The sequence below is a fragment of the Egretta garzetta genome, unplaced genomic scaffold, assembly GCF_000687185.1.
Source record: "Egretta garzetta isolate BGI_Z169 unplaced genomic scaffold, ASM68718v1 scaffold35, whole genome shotgun sequence".
Lineage (NCBI taxonomy): Eukaryota > Metazoa > Chordata > Aves > Pelecaniformes > Ardeidae > Egretta > Egretta garzetta.
Window position 1 is genome coordinate 705,723 of NW_009259730.1, and position 22,772 is coordinate 728,494.

At 37.7% G+C, this 22,772-nt stretch overlaps 1 protein-coding gene across 6 annotated transcripts in view; it reads right to left on the reverse strand.

The window, feature by feature from the left end:
- The window catches only part of TRAPPC8 (trafficking protein particle complex 8), a 49,642-nt gene that overhangs the window by 14,181 nt on the left and 12,689 nt on the right, over positions 1-22,772 (reverse strand). For all 6 annotated transcript variants that reach the window (XM_035894931.1, XM_035894934.1, XM_035894929.1 and 3 more), the window contains 16 exons: positions 21,533-21,683; positions 20,107-20,207; positions 18,516-18,621; positions 16,792-16,923; positions 14,458-14,682; positions 13,269-13,377; positions 12,335-12,529; positions 12,012-12,142; positions 10,881-10,955; positions 10,166-10,292; positions 8,926-9,083; positions 7,652-8,094; positions 3,818-3,965; positions 2,414-2,510; positions 1,390-1,458; positions 1,235-1,275 (listed from right to left, as the gene is read on the reverse strand). In XM_035894931.1, the coding sequence (XP_035750824.1) occupies positions 1,235-1,275; positions 1,390-1,458; positions 2,414-2,510; positions 3,818-3,965; positions 7,652-8,094; positions 8,926-9,083; positions 10,166-10,292; positions 10,881-10,955; positions 12,012-12,142; positions 12,335-12,529; positions 13,269-13,377; positions 14,458-14,682; positions 16,792-16,923; positions 18,516-18,621; positions 20,107-20,207; positions 21,533-21,683 (2,308 nt within the window). The remainder of the gene's footprint in view (positions 1-1,234; positions 1,276-1,389; positions 1,459-2,413; positions 2,511-3,817; positions 3,966-7,651; positions 8,095-8,925; positions 9,084-10,165; positions 10,293-10,880; positions 10,956-12,011; positions 12,143-12,334; positions 12,530-13,268; positions 13,378-14,457; positions 14,683-16,791; positions 16,924-18,515; positions 18,622-20,106; positions 20,208-21,532; positions 21,684-22,772) is intronic.

Below are 22,772 nucleotides of genomic sequence, written 5' to 3' on the forward strand. Positions count from 1 at the left end.
TAAGTCATTATTGCTTATGAATGTTTTTCGCATGTTATCTAGAATTATTTCTCAAAGTCAGGAATGTACATTATGCTAGCAATAGCAAAGATAATAGATTGCACAGTATATTAGTGGCATGTGTAAGTGGCACAGTCAGTACTGTACTGTTTGTCAAGTTTGTCATCATTTGTGCTGGGCTTTTCCAACACCAAAAGCTTCATAAGAAAGCAGTGGTTTTAAGACTGACAGCAATGATAAGTAAGAAACTTTAAGCTTCCTAACCCCTCCCTTTCAAAAAAGTTAGCCTTTCCAGAATATGCTGTTGCAGAGCTGCTAATTATTGCATTAGCAGAATACTCACACCCAGGGAGACAGTCTGCTTTTGGAGTAACTCCTCCCTCCCCATTAGAGAACATTTTCTAACAAGAAAGCTGAAGTCCGTGCAGCTCATCCAACTTTAAAAATGCAAAGAGGGATCATCTACCTCAGATTTTTAGTCCTAACTTTAATTTATGCGCTTATAACATGAAATGGCAATGAGTAGGTTTTCTTTGGCTTTTAAAGGCTGGATACATATACGCAAAATGTACAGTCAGCTTAAAAAAAAAAAGCTATCTGACATCCAGCTAACTAAATCCACTATGCTAATGTAGATTCCTGGTCTGATGCAAGTGGCCTACTTTCCTCAAGTTTTGGAAAAGGATTCACTGTACCAGGATCATCTGTTAAAAGGATTCTTCTTTAGACAATACCCGTGTGTTTAAAGAGATTAAAGGAGCATGGCAGTCTAGAATTTTACACTTTAGGAAAAAGCAAAGAAACAGACTCCTTGAACTGACTGCAATCTACACTAGTAGTTTTGAAATTTTGGTACCTACATCCATTAGATATTTCCAGATTACTTTTAGAATAAGCTGTAATTAGAATTTTTAACTTATCTTAGGAAAAATATAATTAAGAAAAAAACAACAGCATTAGAATCTGACATCCACAGATCTCTACTAGAAAGCTAGATGACTGGGAAATAGTCAAAAGAACTGCTCTGAAGAGTTGAGAAGGAAGGAAAAACATTAGCAAAAAAAGTTAGCATTGCAGTGCACTCCCAAAGTAGTTCAGCTGACTTAGATAGACCAATAGTTTTTGATGTGTAGAACTCAACTTTCCAACTATGAAAGCACTGTTCCCATTTTAAAAGAGGCTTCACTGGGATACTTGCACAAGACAGAATATGCAGTTGTACCAATTCGCCTACCTGTTCATTTCCAAAGACAATGTCTGCAAACGTGTAATTTTCTAAGGATAAAAAGAGAAGGTATTGTTTCAGCATCATGAGAACTCACAACTTCAGCATACAGCATCCAAATAGTATTTTCTTTAAGAAGTTACTACATTCAGGACAGAACCTACCTTCAGAGTTTTTGCATCTTACTGCTTTAAAGCATAACTTCGCTCGCTCTCTGCTAGCAAGTTTTGTATCTGAAAGAAAAAGGTTACAAGATTTTTTTCCCCCCTCAATACAGGGGTCCCTCCTCTTAAGCCGAAAGTCAGCCTTTAAACCTCACAAATAAAAAATCCCACACTGATGACTCAAGAAGCATAATTAATCAAGCAGAGCAACCGCATGATGGTAAAGATGAGTATTTTGTGACTGCATGGTATGAAATAAGATGCATCTTCTGCTGACCCCTTCCATCTCCTTCTAGAGTAGGAAGTGAGCGATAATACATAAAGGAGATACAGAGAAAGAAGGAAGGAACAGAAGACAAAAGATTCAGTTTATCTAACTGGTTCACCCTCAATATTAATACAAGATTAATATATTTATACACATCTAGACTAATTTTTAAGTACATAAAATGTCAGCATACAAGTAAAGATAACATTTGTTAGATACAGTAACAGCACTTTTTTTTGCCTGGCATAGTTATCCTTTTCAAAAATTAGCAGCTTATATTAGCTACGGCAGGATACAGCACTAGCAGTTCTAATATATTTCCAATAACTGAGAAGAGCACTTGTCAAACATTCTGTTGATTAAACTAACCGAATAATTACTACTATATGTAATAATAATTGTTGTTATTATTATCAGTTAAGTTTAACAGTCATACAAGTAACTAAAACTAAAGGACTACTGAAACATAGTTCTTGCAAGGCAAGTTATCAGCCAACCCAGACATGGATTTCTCTACATCACAGAAATAATTTACCTCCAAAGTAAGCCCATTTTTAAAATTAATCAAGTCTGAAAGCTACCTGTCAATGTAGTTTTCTTGAAACACTAACAAAAGGAGGGCTGTAGTGTGTTTGAAAAGGACAAAGCTTTTAGAAATTAATTATTCTGAAAGCCAAATTCAACTCCTTGTAATGAGTGTTTTAACTGTTCTTTTCAGGCAGAAGCTAGATTTGCCATCCTTTCGGTGATACACACCTTTGTCTTCAGAGATGTTAACAGATTTTTGAAGCTTCCAGTGCTTGCTGTTACTTGAAACTTGCACTATATGAAATTCTTTAACACCAGTCTCACTCTAGGGAAGAAACAAAAATTTTGTCAAGTAACTTGTGACCAATCACAATTCTGATGTTCTGCATCACACAGTAAGTGTTCACTGCATCATAGCACTGTTAGAATCTTTATTTAACTCATTATTCAAGCCATCCATAATACAGTACTAAGGAAAGACAGAAAGAGAATTAAGATCCACTGTAACATGAAACAACAGTCCCAGCTCATGACAACTTTCAATTCCAGTAAATAAAGCCACACAAAGAGGAAACAAAGATTCCCTCAGAAAAATACCTGCAAGTTAGTATTTTAGATTGAGACTATAATAAAACCTAGGCTTTTAAGCCCAGTGCAGAACACCGTCCACAAGGCCACTTAGTTTTTAAAACTACTTTAGGAATACTGCTAGGACATGAGTCTCAGAAATTCATGAACTTTTTTTTTCTACATATATAAGCAATGAAAAGTAACTTTTGGGGTTGGTTTCCTTTCTTGGAAGGAGTGAGGTGATAATGGAAAATTAAGTCTCACACAACGTTCTGTTAACTTGGTAAGTACTTTATGAAACATTCCTTCCTCCTCAAAGAAAGAGTGGACAATATTCAGTTTAGTAGCTGAAGAAAAAACAGAATGTACACACCTTCGAAACAAAATGACCGATCAGCTCAGTGATTCCACTACCAGCTAAGTATCTAGGAATTCTATAAACAGAGGATTCAACTACCTTGCTTTGTGGCTGAAAAAAATGTGAGCAGCTTTACCAAAAAAATGAGTAAATTTAAATAAGCGTGGTATGAAAAACTGAAATATTTTCATCTGCTTTGCTAAGTCAATAGATCACAACAGGCATCTGTTATTTGGATTACATTTGCAAAAATGTCTTTTAGCATTTGGCAATAAATGTCAACACTTAAGCTCCAGCTTGAAGGAAGCTTCTGTTTTGACCTCACATTACCACTAATTCTACCAGTGTTTTCACTGAAAGGTTGCAGAGAGCACAGGTTGCCTCATTTATAACTATCTTTGAAGTTGTGATCATAAATAACATTCATGAATTTGGAATAAATCTTCCTCAAAGAAAAAAAAAGACTGAACTACAGTACTAGAATTTACTTTGGATAGTTATAGCAGAATTCCAGAAATTTGAGATATAACTTAATGTTAGTAGTCTCCAACAGTAACTGGAATGATTAAATAAGCAAGGTTTACCTAGTGTTTGCAAAGCAGTTGTAAAAAAAAAAAAAACACCAACTTTTTTACTTAAATCTTGATTCTACTGGTAACACACATCTACTGAGCTTTAGAACAGTATTATTAATAAGAACTTACAGTATTGATATTTTCTACATCCACAAACACCAACATATTGTCCCCTCTGCCTTCTTCATCTTCAACTGCATTACTTCTGCAGACAGTAGCTCGAATATGCAGAGACCGGCTAGTACATATAACTGCAGTGTGCCTTAATACTCTATGACTAGGAAGGAGCAGGAGAAAGGAGAAAAAAAAAGAAAAAAAAAAAGAAGACAAAGACATTCTGAACAACCAGGATTGCTCTCCAGAACCTGTTGTCAAGAAGTTTAGCTTGTATGTTTGTCATCAATACTAAGGCCATTAGACAATGTATTCCTTTCAATCACCAAAGAGATACATAGTTTTGATAGGAAGCTAAAAAGAAAAGTTATTTTTAACAATGATGCTGCATGGGTAGGTGCTGTTCAAACAGCCTCTTGAATTTGAAACACTGGAGAAAAAGGTTCATATGTTTTCTTGCCATGGTAACTTATCAAATATTTCTGATGTAAAACAACTGGCACAGTGAAAACAAACAGGCGTGTATTGGCACGGGGATGTCATTTAACTATTTAATCATAGAATCACTTAGGTTGGAAAAGACCTTTAAGATCACGAAGTCCAATTGTTAACCTAACACTGCCATTCCACCACTAAACCATGTCCCTAAGCACCACATCTACCCGTCTTTTAAATACCTCCTGGGATGGTGATTCAACCACTTCCCTGGGCACCCCATTCCAATGCTTGACAACCTTTACAGTGAAGAACTTTTTCCTGATGTCCAGCCTAAACCTCCCCCAGTGCAACTTGAGGCTATTTCCCATCGTCCTATCACCCATTACCAGGGAGAAGAGACCAACACCCACCTCATTGGAACCTCCTTTCAGACAGTTGTAGAGGGCGATAAGGTCTCCCCTCAGCCTCCTTTTCTCCGGACTAAACAACCCCAGTTCCCCCAGCCACTCCTTATAAGACTTGCACTCCAGACCCCTCACCAGCTTTGTTGCTCTCCTCTGGACATGTTCCAGCAACACGCCTTTCCTGTAGTGAGGGGCCCAAAACTGAACCCAGTATTTGGGGTGTGGCCTCACCAGTGCGGAGTACAGGGGCACGATCACTTCCCTACTCCTGCTGGCCACGCTATTCCTAATACCACCACATGGTTTGGAATATAGAGTTTCTGAGGAAATAAACCATAAAGGGCCCACTAGTTAGGTCATATCTTCTGCATAAACATTTACTAAAAAGCATTTAGACAGAACACCACTGTGTGCAACAAATTCCCCTGAACTGAGAATCTTGAAAGTTTACTTCTAGAACGGTCACTACTCTGCCTTTTTCCAGACATGCTCAACCTCCAGGCCAGCAAGCCCTTTGTAAGAGTTATCTTCCTGTTGTTCTAATGACAAGTAAGCTTCCATTCTCTGACACCATTAAAACACATGAGCTTTTCCCATACAGAATCTTTGTGTTACCATAACTTCCACCTGGAAACATTAGAGGCATGTAAAAATTTGGTAAGCATTACCTACTAAATATACTGAAACATGATGCAATGCTTGTTTTGGGAGGGCAAGTCAGCGGTTTCCTAAATTCTACTTCACATAATGTCACAATCTACAGAATAAACTTAACAGTTTTGCAGTTTATCTTCAGACAGATAAACAGATGTCTGTACAGCTTTCAAGTGGCACAAATTAAACCATTTTTTTCAACTTAAAAGCTATGCTCCATCTACAAATAGTACTGTTAAATAAGATCACATCATTTAGGTTCCCCTGGAAACTTCAATACAGCAGGGAACAGATATACTCCCCAAACGAACATCTTCCATCTCTGAAACACCTCAGTTTCTGAATACTATGAACTCAGAAGAGAAATAAGTTCTGTTCTAAAAAAGGGAAGAAAAAACTAACTACATTGTAGGGGGGCAAATTCCCTATTATTAGATTCTTACAGACTAGTTTAAAGCCAAGTGAAAGTTAACTCTGGCATTTCAGAAGCTGCAGAAAAATCTGGACAAAGGGTGCATTTGCACAACTTTTAGTTTGATTTCAAGAATACGCCACTGATCCACTCTTTTGACCATCTTCAACTTAACTTGGTTTTGGTTTACACTATGGAGCAGTCTCACAGTACATGAACTTGGTTTCTTTCTCAGAACTAGCCCGGAAAACAAGCTCCAGCCACAAGCAGATATTCAGTCCATGTGACTACAGCTTATCTGAAGTAACCCTGCTCCCCATCATGATCCTGAATATGTACAGTATAGAGATCAGGTGCGCTGGTTTTGTCTGGGATAGAGTTAATTTTCTTCATAGCAGCTACTATGGGGCTGTGTTTTGGATCTGTGCTGGAAACAGCACTGATAGCACAGGGATGCTTTAGTTACTGCTGAGCAGAGCTTTCACAGAGTCCAGGCCTTTTCTGCTTCTCACCCCACCCCACCAGTGAGGAGGCTGGGGGGCTCAAGAAGCTGGGAGGGGGCACAGCTGGGACAGCTGACCCCAACTGACCAAAGGGATATCCTGTGCTATAAAGCTGGGGAAAAAAGAAGGAAGGAGGGGGATTCACTCTGAAAGTGTGTGTTGGTATTTGTCCTCCCAAGTCACTATTATGCATGATGGAGCCCTGCTTTCCTGGAGGTGGCTGAACACCTGCCTGCCCATGGGAAGTAGGGAATGAATTCCTTGTCCTGCTTTGCTTGTGCACACAGCTTTTGCTTTGCCAATTAAACTGTCTTTATTTCAACCCACAAGCTTTCTCACTTTTACCCTTCAGATTCTTTCCTCCATCCTGCTGCAAGGGAGGGAGCGAGCCGCTGTGTGGCTGAGTTGCAGGCTGGGGTTAAACCACACCATCAGGTCCCCAGCCCTGATTACAGATCCACTGCTCCTAGTCTGCACTGCTTCTTAAGGTGGGCAGACACATTCTCCGGACAAATCCAGCACACACAGCTCCACAATAAATTTCTCTCCCAGAAAATTAAATAGGAACTTTTATTAAGTTTGTGGCCAGTGTCCTTAGTGGGCTAAAATCTCAATCTAGATGAAGCATGTTGCAACTTTTTCCCAGCTCTAGCTATGAGCTCTAACACCTATGAGGTAGCAATGTAAGAACAATACCTGCAGAAGAATGAGAGAGAGGGGCATAAAAAGCAAGTGTCTTCATTTCTGAATTTGGCCGTTTGCTAGATTGCTACACTAAGGCTTCCTGAAGGCTGATCTCTTCACTTTCTGAAGGAAAGCCTATTCACCCCAGAATATTTGAAGAAGGGGTTCCTCAAAAAAGTTATTTCCTGAGCCTTCTTAGTCTTGGACATGGGTGGGACTTGGGAATAAGCGACAAAAATCATCTTGCTACCTTTCAAGTAAAGTTCAAAGAAAGCACTATTTGTTAGCTTGTAATGTCAAACTTGACCATCCACTGCCTCAAGATGGTCCAAAAAGGAACTATACCACAGTATGCAAGTGAAACTTCCATCACAATACAATTACTAACCACATTTTAACTAAGAACAAAATCCTCTGTTCGAAGTAGGTACGATTTTGTTTTGTAACATCATGATTTTTCCCCCACACCTCAAAGATGTGCTTCCAGAAAAACTAAATACAGCGTTTGTATTAAAAACATTCTATTAACCCTCCTTCTGTTATTTTAATAACTGCCACTTTGATGGAAGCAGTGTAGGCTGTATAATTTCATAAAAAAATTAGATCATATAGAGGAAAAAAATTATTGCTTAGAATAGCAGATAACAGGCCACTTTTACATCATCATAGCAATTGAAAGAAATTCAGTAAGATTTACATTTATGCTTACAAGGTGTCTAGTAAGTATGACAGGAAAAAGTAGATAAAAACTTACCACATTTTTGAGTGTCTCTTAATACTTTCATAGTAAAACAAAAAGTTAATTTCATGAACACCTTCTTCATCTGGTCCCCGTAACCACATTGGCAGCTGCACGGAAGCCCCAGGAAGAAGAACAGCATCAGGAAGTGGGACATGTATTACTTCAGGCTGACCTCCCGTGCCAACGCCGAAGTCTACAGAAGAAGCTGACGATAGCAGTGCTGTACGCACAGAGGTAGGATCTGTCACAACAGTCTTGTAAGCACTACAGTTTTCAGAAGCTGAAGGACTTAGCGGCGTTAGAACAGCAGTATTTCCACCAAAAGTAAAAAATTCCGGATGCTTGGACACAACCTTCAGTGCAGTAAGAGGACACTTGCTTACGTTCACAAATTCTACATATGCTTTCCTGATTTCTCCACAGAGAAGCCCTGTAGGAAAATTTATGAAGAACACCTGTATGGGAGAGAACAGGAGAAAAGAAAACCCGGATATCAAGCCAAGTTGTAAATGTGCACAGAAACAACCGCCAACATATTTAAACTATATTGCTCTCTACAGCTTCCTGAGGAAGGGAAGTAGAGAAGGAGATGCTGATCTCTTCTTCCTGGTATCCAGCTATAGGACGCATGGGAATGGTTCAAAGCCACACCAGGGGAGGTTTAGACGGGGTATCAGGAAGCATTTCTTTACCAAGAGGGTGGTCAAACACTGTAACAGCCTTCCTAGAGAGGTGGCCAATGCCCCAAGCCTGTCAGTGTTTAAGAGGCATTTGGACAATGCCCTGAACATGCTTTAACTTTTGGTCAGCCCTGGAGCGGTCAGGCAGCTGGACTAAATGGCAGTTGTAGGTCCCTTCCAGCTGAAATATTCTATTCTACAGAATGTTGTCATTAAGCAGTTAGTGAGACCATTCTAATAACCCTAGTAAGGAAAACCACCGTGTTTTAATTAACCAACTTGAAGAACTGTTCTAGATGAATGGCAAGCAAACAGGAAAAAAAAAAAAGCTTCTTTGCCTGTTCCCTCTCACCTTGAAATTTGACTGCAAAAGCTGTTGCCAACTAAAATTCTAAAGGGAATGTAACAATTTCAGAAGGATATTAACATGAAGGCTTTGAGTTTCACTTTAAAAAAAACCCATGCAAGTTTGGTACAGACAGATAAGAAATGAACTGGAAAGATTTAGGCATTAAGAAAAGTCTAAGGCTTCATTCTTAGAATTACATTAATAAGCTCTGGATTCAGCTATTTGCTCAAAACTGCCAATAGAAAGCAGCTACATACCTCCAACAAAGGCATTTCTTCTGTAATAATGGGATCTAATCGTCGATCGGGTCCATACTTAATAGATGTTTTTTCCTCTTTTGTATTGTTAAGTCGAGGCCCTTGGATTTCTAAATCTTGTCGTCCTCGTACAGATAACCCATTGGAGACAAACTTTCCTGAAACAATTTTTTTTTAAAGTTTGATTAATTGTTTTTAAAATAACTCCTAATGTTTTCTGAGAAATGATCCAAAGCTCCCAATTTCAAAACTAGTTTTTGATTTTTCTGTTATTGGGCACATGAAGTGTTCACTGATTAAGCAGCAACAGTGACAAAGAACTATCCAAAGCTTACTATCACACGTAACACATTGCTATTGCGAGTTCACGCAACCAGTTATCTGTTGTTGCAAACTTATTCTGCCCTTTAGTAGTTTGACTACAACTGGGAGGGGATGGGGGAGAAGGGGTGCAGAGCATGAAGGTATGTATTTATTCTCTTCCCCAATTTCTGCCAAGACGGAAAAGTCACACAAAACATTTTTATTTCCTTCAAAGATCAGCCACCCCCTCCAAATGTGTTTTTTTTATTTCAAAGGTTTCCAGTTTGTAGATAGCTAAACAAGCTTCATTATTTCTTTTAGACACTTTCAAATACATGCTTTAATCCCCATTTCCTCCAACAACTAAATTTTCCCTGTGAGATACAGTTTCAGGTGAATGACTCAACAAAACATATCAAGTAACATGCAATTAATAAGCCATTTATATGTTAGTATAAAGGAAAGAGAAGCAAAATAAAGTCAAGATGCTAAAAAACATAATTATATCAGCCAAACTTAAAATTTGGGAATCTATGCAAAGCACTTCAGTGCAACATTTAAACAAAAGTTGAAAGCTAACAAAGCACAGAGACCCAGAAGAAAAACAAACGTCAAGAGTCAATGAAAGTTGTTAGATTCAACATGGCATAGATGGAATATTTAAATTTGGGGTGTTTTTAATGGTTTCAGAATTTCCACAGATTTAAAAGGAACAGTAAGCATGGGTTTGGCAGAGACTACTCCCTTTCTCAGATTCCTAGAGGTGCCAATTCATTCCTTTCCTGTTCCAGTAGTTTCCCTTGTTTCTACATCCTTACCTGAAGGAAGGCCTTGCATCATGATAACCAAACATTAAACGCTAGAATTTAGTTCTACTCTACAGAAGCCATGTCTCCCCCTTCCAGAGACACACAACTTAAGGGAATAACACACTTACCTGTCTGTAGTCCAATAGAAGGATCTATCCCATCTAATGTCACAGCACCCTGAACAGTGCCAAGATTATAAACGACTCCCAGAATACGTAGCTCCCCTGTTTGATGGGGAAAGAGCTTTAGTCTTGCCTGTGGAGATATGTTAAATTTTTGTTGTTGTTGTTACTAGAAAAACTTATTATTACATTTAAATGTCCAATTGCTAAAGACACAACTACATTTACTTTATAGTCGTGTCAGATGTAAACGCATAAAATAACTACAGGCCATTTACTCAATTCAAAATTTCATGTACACAGATTTTACCAAACCAGTCCACAGCTGAGATATGCTCATTACATTAGGAAAGAATCCTAAATTATAACAAATGAACTTTAACAGAGGCACAATCACAGAATGATTGAAGTTGGAAAGGACCTCTGGAGGTCATCTTGTCCAACTTGACTGCTCAGGTAGGGCCACCTAGAGCCAGCCACCCAGGACCATGTCCAAATGGCTTTCAATATCTCCAAGGATGGAGACTCCACAATCTCTCTGGGCAGCCTGTGCTCAGTCACCATGCCAGTAAAACATTGACGAGATTCAGAAGTTCCAGTACTTCACATATCAGTAATGTCTTTTATAAGTTTAGCATTAGGTTTAGATCATAACAAGTCTGAACTCCACCCTGAAGTTCAACATTGAAAAGACTATTTTAAAACAAAGTGTAGTACTTACCACTTTTGTCTCCTCACTATTAATTAAAAATTCTGCTATTGCTTCAGTTCCTATCATATCATCATCGCGTGTTCCCTGAAAAGAAAAAATAGCTTTTCAGATACTATTACTCCTAGGCAGAGAAAGTGCCGTATGTATTACTTTCCACACCTTCCCTAAAGTCTTCACAGAAAAAAGCACACAAATTTCAAACTGCAGACAATTAGGACCAACAAGTGCTATATGCCCAACTTCTCGGGCTTTCTGAATTAAAGAAGCAGCTAGAGAGCTCAGTAAACATTTATTCAAAAGAGAAATTTTTAAGATTTATCGTTATAAATTGGAACCGTTCCAAATCAATTTCACTAATACTCACAGAAGTATTTATCATATCATTAAAGTAGCAGGTCAGACCAGAACAGAAGGGAAAGCATATGGTAATTCTCGAGATTTATATGAAACCACGTTTATAACTCCAGCAAACACTTACAGCACCTTTAGAGATCACTACATTCCAAATGCTTTTGGCCAGGAAACCAAATTAAGGAATTTAAGGTAATATTCAGTATTAGAACATATTAAAACCTCAAAAAAATACAAATGCAAGAACAGTCCTTCAGAGGGAAGTTTTTGCAGTATTAGTTGACGTGTTAAATTAAACAGTAGTAAGTATTCAAAACATTTACTGTATTAAAATAATTTTCATTTTTGTTCTAGTCAAGATACCAGGATGTTCCTATGCCATACCAGTTTTCAGAACACACATTTCACTATGTATGGTAGCTGAAGTAAGAAAAAGGTATTTGATAATATACCTATTGACATTGCAAGTAATTTCTGATAGTCAAGGCTAGTGCAACTCAGAATAGATGTACTACACATAAAATGAAGTGTTGGAAGTATTTCGTTTCGCATTAAGCTTTACAATACTTATTACAGTACATTTTTAATTTGGCTGCTTCGTGCCCTTTGGATCTAGGAAGATCTAAGCAATGCATAAAGAACTTCAGTACCAAATTTTTTTTTTTTGGCTGTTTTTTATATTTACACTTAAACCAACTGTTTTCATACTACAGAATTTTGAAGACTTAATATACACTCCATAACTGTAGCTGCTTAGTTTTGCTTGAAAAAGGATGAAGCTTTCCTTACCAGCTCTTTTGTTTCTCCATCATGCTTTGCACTGAAGTCTTTAGGTTGAAACTTCCACAGCAACGAGAGGTCAGTCAAAAGAAGTGGAACTTTTAGAGGGTTTCGGAAGGACACTTCTACAGTTACTGGTTCTATTAAAAGAGTAGAAAAAAATAATGACAACAGGCTATCCCCACCACAGTCTGAAGATTCACTTAACTCAAAGCATTCTTGTGCAAATAACTTGCACAAGAACATTGGTTTAAATCTACAGTAGCGCAGGAAATATTGTACAAATTTATCTAACTCACTTTATTTCTGAAGTGTATAAATCTTAACTTTACCTTCTACCACAGCAAGGGGAAATCTGGAGTTATCCGAGTAGCGATTTAAACAGAACTGTGTTGGTTGAAAGTTTGCAGGTATTATTCCTTTATTTATCACAGATACAACCTGCTCCTCAAGTTCCTTCCACTGTTGTGATGATTCCGAGTCATACTCCTGATCCAGACTCACGTGCGTAGCTGCCTGCTTTTCACCTAGTACGAGTAAGGCAATCTTAGAAGATAAGAGTGGCATGCAACAGCTGCAACAGAGGGCTGCACTGGGAATTTGTTAAGTATCATTAAAATATTCTGAGTCCTCAGTCAGTGTCATCACTACATTACAATTGATTTAAGTCCGTGAATTCCAAGACATTTTGAAACGTGCACATGGAAGACAATACCGAGGATAATCTGAGTATAATTCTATTTGCAAATTGTGGAATTCCAAGATTTTAGTATGCTACATGGCATACTCAGCTTACAGGTTGTTTTTACTTTATGGCAGACTACAGCTCCACAGCACAGCCCTGGCTTAGATGAGAATTTCCACTCAGCTTACTTTACATTCAAGAATCAGCATTTCAAACATTTCATCTAAAAGAAAGTTAATCGTAAAGCTAATTTCTAGCATTGGCACTACCATCCAGCATTTACTAAAGCATTAACAATCCTTTTCATTAAGTCCACTATAGATTTGCATTGAAACTTTCCAGCTATGAAATACAGAAGTCGGCACATTCACATGTGCAGCTTTCATATTTACACAGGAAGTCTGAAAACATCTAGTGAGTAGATACTAAGCTTAAGCTTTTGAAATTTTATTTAAGAGGTTACCTTTTCACAATAGTTTACATAATGATAGATTTTATTTTTTTTAAGTTACACCAACTGTTGCATATATTCTGGTTCCATAAATAAGGGACTTCAATTTCTTTACACAAAATTTTCTGACCTTCTGCTGGTCTTCGATCATGCCCGAAGAAAACACGGGTTGCTGAGCTGTTAATGTATGGTAAAGGAAGCTGTGGTAAGGGACCATCAGGTGACAGCTGGGTTACGTTCTGGAGCAAAGAAGGAAAAGACTGTCATGCCATTATGCAAATACACAATGCCCATGCTGTACATTACCAATGATTGAACAATAAGGAAGCCAAGTTATAAACACTCAGTGTTTGAACAGGTAGTATTTTTTAAGATGGAATGAATCATTTCAATTAACTGTTTTGATAGTTTCCTCTGCTTTGACAGTCTGAAGTAGTATTTTTTTCTTCAGTAAGATTTCAAAAACTTTAAACTCTTTATGGAAAAAGGAGAATAATTATTTTAATCCAGCACTCTAATCGTTATTGTGGCTGCATGGCTGTTACAAGTTTTATTGATACAAGGCTTGACTAACTCAGAATTTGATAAACAACGTTCACTACACCACCATCATTACACAAGACTCTCGCCACAGCTCAACTGTGGACTCAAACATTAGTCTTGAGTAAGGTCTACCATAATTTAGCAAACACCACAGAAATTCTGTTTCCAAGCTTTAAAGGACAGTGAGTAACTACACTGCTCCAAGCTGTGTGGTGATACCACCACTAAACACCCCATAATGTACAAGGTATACTAAAATCCAGAATCGCTCACAAACTTACAGCCAACTCAATGAGTCACTTGATCTATAAAAACTGGTATTAAAGAATAAAATTCACTACAACATGGATGAGGAGTACTTTATAGTACCAGAAAAGGTGACAGAGCTACCTAGTCTTCATTAAATGTTTATAATCAAAACTCTCAAAAATTATAAATTGATCAAAACAAACCAGATCCACTTCCTCTAAAAGAAACTGAACTAGCACAAGCTGTAATTCAGTCATGACCCTCAAAATGAAGAGTTCATTTGACTGTAATGAAAACACATACACCAATACCCATCAGTGGAAGTACACTTAATACACACATGAGATGCAGCATATTTGGGATTTTTGAAGCCTGAAGTAAAAAAATCAATCCATCAGCTAGATTAAAGAAAGTGATCCTGGAACAAAGCAGGTATGACAGAAAAATCATTTAATGACTTAATAGAAAGTTACTGGTAATAAAATTATGGGTCACTCGAGGAATAGAGACAATGAAAAGTCATTTACCTTATAAACATAAAGATATTCTCTTAAAAAAGCTCCTTGCTGAGCTGGAGACTGTTTACTATCATTGATCAAAATATGCCTGAAGGCAGACACAGCATTGTCAAGCTGACGAAGCGTAAAGGACTGGCGACCAATAGTGAAGTTAATATGGTCTTCTGCAAGAGACCAGCCTTTCCCTTTGTAAACCTGCATGGCTTGACAGTAGCAACGTAAGGCGTGTTTTTTCTGCAAGAAAAAAAAAAAAAAACAAGTTAATTTCCCAAATAATCCCATGAACCAGTCATTGTAATTGTAATATTAGGAAGACTGAACAGTAAGTCAAAAAAGTTACTGAATTTTTTAGCACACACCCCCACTACGCAAAGTGTAATGTTTGCGGAACTATACCTCAGAGCATCTGGTCAATGTTAATCTAAGCACAGAAGTGTTGGTTCCTACAGTACAGAGCCTAGCCTGCAGATTAAGTTCACGTTCTCAAAGACTAGTGTAACAGGCAGTAAGTTAAAAAAAGCAAATGAGAACACTGCTTTTAAAATAGTGTTCCATGTTGCTTTAAGACAAATTGCTGAAGTCTACAGAGCTCTACTGCCAAGCCTCAGGACACAAACTAAATTTAACACATTTAATTTCACTTCTGTAACTGAACTTTCAGTGTGACACTTCCAGTCAATTGTTGTTCAGTAGACACACTTGGGACAAAATCCATGCCAAGCAAACCAACAAAATACAGCCCTACAGTACATACAAGACAAAATTACCAATCACATCAGCCACTGGGAGATAGATGGTCTGCTCCCAGTCAGCTCCACAGTTCCTTTCCTGTACATACATCAGGACCTGGGCATTCAATCCCAAGTCTAGGTACTGAACATCTGCATAGGCATTCACTGTACAAGCAGTCTCAGATTCTAAAAAAAGGGAACAGCATTCCCTTACTTATAGCAGTAATGGGAAAAATTTAAGATCTGTTCAGATTGGTATGGTAATGACAGCAAAGTACAAGTAGTAAATCCTTAACATCAGCAGATAATACTGATACTTTAAAATATGGTGTTACAGTATGCAGCTGAGCAGCCTGGCTGCCCAGTAGAACTTAATATTTTGGTGCCTCTAAGGATATGGAAAAAAAAAATAACCTACATTTACTGTAACACTGAAAAAAGCATTCCTCGGAAACAAGAACCCCTACAAGAATCAGACACAAACAATGAAAGCACCATTACATGAAGACAAAAATCAAAACTTTACAAATTGCACGCACTCTCCCAGGCAAAGGATTGAGATAAGAGAATAAATAAAAAACCAAACTGATCAATAGCTCCCTGTCAGTACTGTATTGTCAGAACACTAGACAGGGAAGCTACTTCATGAAGAAAACCAAGGAGCAGGGGGAAATAGCCCTACTGTTCTTCACATCTGTGATTCTGAATACAGAAGCCAAGAATACAATAATGCTTCCTTTGGCCCATACCAGGATGATAAAAAAGATGGAGTGGGAAAACACAGCCCCCCCAAGACCACAGGGCTTTGTTTCAAACAGAATTCTGATGCCTGGGTTCTCCTGCATTAATGAATTGCAATACAAATTTATTTCTGTCTCAGAAATCTATCACAGTTTGCAGCTTACTGGTAAACTGAAATTGACTGTATTCAAGGACAGCCCCATAACTGAACTATACCACAACTGAGGCAGAAACAAAGCACACAAGTTTCATCCAACAGACTCTGAGTTTATTTAACCACAGTTAGAGCTGCCTGCATGGGAATGTGAATGGAAGTAAAAAGAATCTGATTTGTATTGGTTTAATTGCTACTTAAGTCTAAGCAGCCATAAAGACATGCTTTAAGTTTGTCATGTAGTAACTGTTCACACACCTGCACCTCCACTAAAAAGCATGTGGTTAAAGTACCAGGAAAAAGAGCTATCTAAATTTTGCTATTATTCAAATAAATTAAGAGTTTAACAAACAGCTAACTTCTGCAACTCACTCTTATCTCAAGAGACTCACTCTTATCTCAAGAGTAAAAATACTCCTTTACCCAAATATAAAACCTTGTATTTCACTGTGTATAAAATTCCAGACCCAGAAATGAACACACACATCACTTAAGTTTCAAGTCAGCCATCTTCAACATTACTTCAAATACAGAAGTAAAAGACCATGCTGATCAATGCAGAAGTCATTTTCAGAAGATCAGAGCTGAATACTTCTGACTAACACAAAAGTGTCAGAATACAAGCATCTTTTTCCAGAATAATGACACATTTAACATGTTTTTCAGAGTAAGTATCAAATATCAGGAATATTTTCCATGCAGAAAGATAATACTTACCTGGCCTGCTTTACTAAACCTATGGCCAGCCAATATCATATGAAATGCAAACTTTCTAACCATGGGACTTTTCATGTTTATAAAGCAATGGGCTGCCTGCTCCAACAGAAGTGCACTGCGAAGATCTGAATCCTATTTCAAAGTAAAAAAGAGAATCAGTTTCAAAGTTGAATACAAACAAAGATAACAGTGGCCTTGTTTTAATGCTAACAGGGACAATAAGCTGTAACAGTGCTGTGAAGCTTCTTTGTATATATAAAAGAATCTTCACAGCACTTCATAAACATTGTATGTCTATGTGTGCATATAAGAGAAAATAAGACTAAAAGTATTTTTCACTTTGTTATACATATAGTGTTCAATAACAAACATGCTGGTATTTTTTCCAGTGGAGAGATTTATGTATCAACCTGTTTCAGTATGAACAACAAAAGAAATATTTTCTACTTTTTCAGTTACTCAGGCTACCGTTTCTAACACCTATCATTACTTCTGAAGCACTCTGCTACCTTGTCCCCTCCCTCCCCCTGCAGATATTAAGGCTAGAAACACAAAATAAAAGCTTTAACAGGATGAAGGAAAAACAGAAGGAACAATGGAACTTAAATTTGTATCACAAGAACCAGGATGATTTCTTAATAACGTATAATTTCTTATTATTACTCCCTTTTCTCCTGCCAAGACACAGCTATATTACTTCAACCAATCAGAACAGAACCTACTTGATTTTACCACAATTGAACTCCATGCTATCAGCGATGTCCAGGTATGTGTCTGGTCTACAAATATACTCTGAGACACCTATATAGTATCCTATGAAGATTTTCCTTGCAGCTGCCAAAAGGCACCACAAGCATACTACACACAATTTTAAGATGTAAAACAGCCATGCAGAGCCAATAGTATCTATAACTTCTGGCCTAAATAACTTACACTGCTCACATTAATTTTGGTAGCAAGCTTAAGTTGAAAGGCCAAGAATGAAGCTACAAAGACCCTTGAGAGAGAAATTTACAGAACTAAGCAAATTTAATGCTTAGTCTGTCCTGGGAAAAGTCTCAGAAGCATCATATTTGGTGCAGCTGGCCACAGAGCCAGAACTAACTGCCAATTAGACTTTCCATAAGCTACATAGAAGATGCTATACTATTACTGGTATTACATTTGTTTCACTCCTTTTCAAGCAATACGCTTTCTGGGCTGTTAGAAGCTAATTCTGTGCTTAATTTCCACCAATTAATATTACAGAAGTGTTCAGACTAGCTTTCACTTACACAGTAAGATTCTAATGATTCGTAACAGCTGAGCTACAGTAATGTCTTAGTTACTTAAACTATAGAGAACTTCTAATTATATCTGGGATAGTATCTATTATGCTCTGGCAAGCCATGCTAATACTTCTAACCCATTGAATTCTTAAACTGAAAAGTGCGCCATACAAGAACTAAGCAGATGTCAAAGAAAATCAGTTATAAAGCCAAAGATAACAAATGCACATTTAGCACGTTTAGAAGTCAAGCAAGTCACTTGACTAAAAAGAAAAAGAATAACAATATTAGTTTCTTCACTTGCAGTGTAGTTTTCTGCATGCTTTATACAAGCTCATTTACTACCTTTGGCTAGAAAACATCATAGGACAAGAATTAGAATGTAATCTAGAAGTGCTTGGGTAAAGTAAACAAACAGGGGGAGGGTAAGAGTGAAAAAACTATGAAGTGTTTTACCTCACTGGTTAAACGAATGAGTAGAGCAGCTGCCTCTGAATATTTGCTTTGACTTTTTAAGATTTCGGCACTAAGCAGCACACAGCGTTCAGCCAGAACCATGTTCCTAAAGCAAAAATATAAATGTATTAACATTTATCAAAATAAACCATGGAAAACCTTTCACCGCAAGTATGACAAATTTTCTCCATATTGCATCAGACTGATGCTCTGGTGTTTATCCCTTTTAAAGTAAAATATAGAAATGTTTATCCCCTGGCAAAACAACCACATACAGATTGACACATTAAGTGTCCTATTCTACTGTAACAGCAGCTTTTTGAAAGTCAAAGCTAGAAAGCATTTTTGAGGACAGTATTGTATTTCAAAGTATACCAACTAAAAGGATCCAACCAACTAAATAACGTGATAAACGAGAAGTCCAATAGCCAGAAACTAGTTGTGCTGGGTTGACCTTGGCGGGTACCAGGTGCCCAGCAAGATGCTCTATCACACCCCCTCCCTCAGCAAGACAGGGAGAGAAAATCAGATTTAAAAGCTCATGTGCTGTGATAGGGATAGGGAGATCACTCACCAATTATAGTTACAGGCAAAACAGACTTAGTTTGGGGAAAGATTAATTTATTGCCACTTAAGAACATAATAGGATAGTAATAAATAAAAACAAAACTAAGACACCTTCCCCAAACTTCTCCTTCCCAGGCTCAACTTCACTCCCAACTCTTCTACCTCCTCCTCCCCAAGCAGGGTAGGGGGACAGAGAAAAGGAGTTGCAGTCAGTTCATAACATTTCATCTCTGCCACTCCCTTCCACATCACACTCTTCCCCTGACTGCAGCATGGGGTCCCTTCCCACAGATCCAGTTCTTCAAGAATTGCTCCTACATGGGTCTTTTCCACAGGGTCAAGTCCTTCAGGAACAGATTGTTCCAGTGTGGATTCCCCACAGGTCACAGCTCCTGCCAGGAACCTGCTTTGGCACAGGCTCTCCACAGGTTGCAGCTTCCTTCAGGGCACATTCACCTGCTCTGGCATGGGGTCCTCCACAGGCTGCAGCATAGATCCCTGCTCCACTGTGGTCCTCCATGGGCTGCAGGAAGACAACCTGTTTTACCATGGTCTTCTCCACGGTCTGCAGGAAAGCACCTCCTCCCCCTCCTTCCTCACTGACTTGGGTGTCTGCAGGACTGTTTTATTTTCTCACAGCTGCTGTGCAGCAATTTTTACCCTTCCTTAAGTATGCTATCGCAGAGGCATTGCTGACAGGCTCAGCTTTGGGCAGCAGCAGGTCCATTTTGGAGCTGGGTGAAAACTGGCTCTGTCCAACATGGGGGCAGCTCCTGCTGCCTTCTCACAGAGGCCATCCCTGCCCAGGTAAACCCAATACAGAAGTTTAATAAGAACTCTGTTAAGAATGGCATAGGTCCCCTTCCATATTATCCTAGGTAAACTAATATATCTCACTCTCTAAAACGTTACCATCATTCTGTGATCTTTTAGTCATCTGGCACTATCACTGTGCAGGGGAAGAAAAATTAAGCTACCAGGTCTTGCAACTTCAGTTGGATCAGTACGAAAGTAAACAACATACTTGCAGATATCGCGATAGGTCTGAATTGCTGTTTCCATATAATGAGCAGGATACGGTCTAGGAGCTCCAGGTTGAAGAAAAGCTGATACTGCTGCCATTTCCTACAAGAGAAATTCAGTACTGTCACTGTAGTTTTTTCAACAAATTGTAAACTTCGAAATGCTAAGGAACACGTTTCAATGGCTACTAGTTCAAGACCTTCATTTAATCAGGTACTGGCACGTAGAAGTGTACCCAACACACTAACTGTTAAAAGGTTTACTACAATAGCCTATTTATGACTCTGCTTGTAATTAACTAGACAGCAGCAAGAGTGTTATATACACTCATAGAACTGTTTTCAGTTGATGGTACCCCCAATACTATACAGAAGCATTGGTTCAGTACTGCTTTACAAGTCCAAGAAATGATTTCCTATTGCAGGAACAATCTTCCTGACAACGTAGCACTACCATCTGTTTTAAGATGAGTATTTTCCGAGTTTTGCTTAAATGAAGTTACATTCTTAGCTTCCAAGGAAGCTCTAGTAAACATACACTCTGAAGTTTTACTTCTTTCCTTACGGGGTGAAGATAGGACAGTGAAGTTTTTATGCAGTAAGTAAAGACTAAGACTTGTAGGTTGCAAAAATTCAAACTTAAGACCTCTACAACTATTCATTAAGAAATTAAGATAAATTTTCAGATTATCCAAATGCAGAGCAACTGCCTGTACTGCAAAACTACACGTTTATGTCAAAGGTTTTATATCAAGATGGGACAGCGTACAAGAATGCTTCCATAGCTCTGCAAAGTTTCAAATTTTATCAAGTTAACCAGACTAAAGCCTACAAAACACAGCTTCTAAAAGTTGTTAAAACAAGCTTATTTTTCCCCAGTGTTCCCATTTATCTTGTTGAAAATTATTTTAGCCACATATACCTTTAGTCTCTACAGAAATTAATGAATGAGTATGTGTTTACAGTGAAGTTCAGTGACATACTCGAACTACATCCCTCAAGAGTCTTAAAAAAAAAATGGTGTAATATCATATTTATAATGACATAGTCTTGACTTCCTGGCAAATAAGTATTTTGCCAAAGTCTAAAAGAGATACTATAACATTATTTCACACCTGGTTTTGAGTTACCAGACTACAAGTTTAAAGATCCATTTTGCTGGAGTTTGTATTCTAGGTATTCTCCTTTCTATATTTCACATTTTAAGAATTAACTCTTCAATTTTTATTCACGCCTTTATTCCCTTCATAAAACAGCAGCCAATAGATTTGAGAACACTTTAGGATTTGCTAAAGATATGCAGCAAATTTGGCAAGACCCTTATGAATTTGAGGTGGAGGGAAGAGATTGCATTTTGTTACCTTCAGACAAATATTAGAGATTATTAGGAAAAGTTCACAGAATGTTTATGTTATGTGTAGTACCAACCAGTGCTCCAGCTGCATAAAGCATTGCCTGATCATTTAAGAAGTCTTTCTTTGCTGTATGGTAACAGCTATATGCAAGTTCATAGTGTTGCACCAAAAAGCACAAGTCTGCCATTTTCCGGATTTGAAGCTCTGGTGCTTCTGGTGGATACCTATAAATACAAATATTTAAATTCAAAGTCATAATTTTAATAAATAGAGCAAGACATGCTCTATAAAGTCGTCCCCTCTCGTCTTAATTTCTATTCACAAAGTAGGAATAAACTACATCGCTTCAGCCTTAACCAAAAAACAGCTAGAAGTGAAGCTGCTTCTTTTCTGCCACACGTAACTTGGTTTCACATCCTACTTCCCCATTAACAAGATTCATTGTTCCACTAACACTCAAAGCAAGCATTCCTCTTAGCCAAGAAATACTGAAAAAAGGTACACGGCTATCATTGAAACTGCTCTGTAAGATTAACTGCTAGAGCTTCTCCATGAGAAGGAAAAAATAAGACTGACTGTTCACCTAGCTTCCCTATTTCTCGTGAAAGAAAAAAATCCACTAAAAAACTATGCCTTATGCCAAAACACCGGGCAAGTTCGTGTCCTCCACAAGCATCAGTCTAACTTTCGGTTAGTCAAATATATAATCAATCACTTCAGTGAAGATCAAATACATTTTCACAAAAACTTATTAGTCAGACTTTGTAGGAAGTAAACCATGCTTACGAGTTCAATACAGAAAGCTGAAATTAACAACATTTTCATTATGAATCCAAAGACACACAACATATGAATTTAAAACTGTAAGTGTCAGGGACATTAACTTTGGTTAGGTAATGCCCAAGAACTATTTAGACCTCTGTGGTTAAGGTAAGACAGTTGAAGAGACTGCTTTTCTTTAATTATACATCTTCATTCATAGAGGAAAATCACAAAGTATACAGAATGAATATTCTGGTAAAATTTAAAGCCTGGTTTCAGTGTAAAATACAGGAACAAAAAGTATGAAACTCCCTGTAATTTAACTCCTAAACACACTTGCAAAAGCAATATACTTAATATTCAACTGCAGTAAATTACACAGTTATATAAAGACAGAACTATTAGTTTGGCTTAAATTGGGTTTGGCTTAAGTATGAAAAGAAAAAGCTTGTACTAGTTTTAAAAAAATCCCTTATGGCAGACCATAGCTTCTTTTTATTACTATTACTCTTAAAAATGTACATTCTCTGTAACTTTTAAAACTTCTCTGT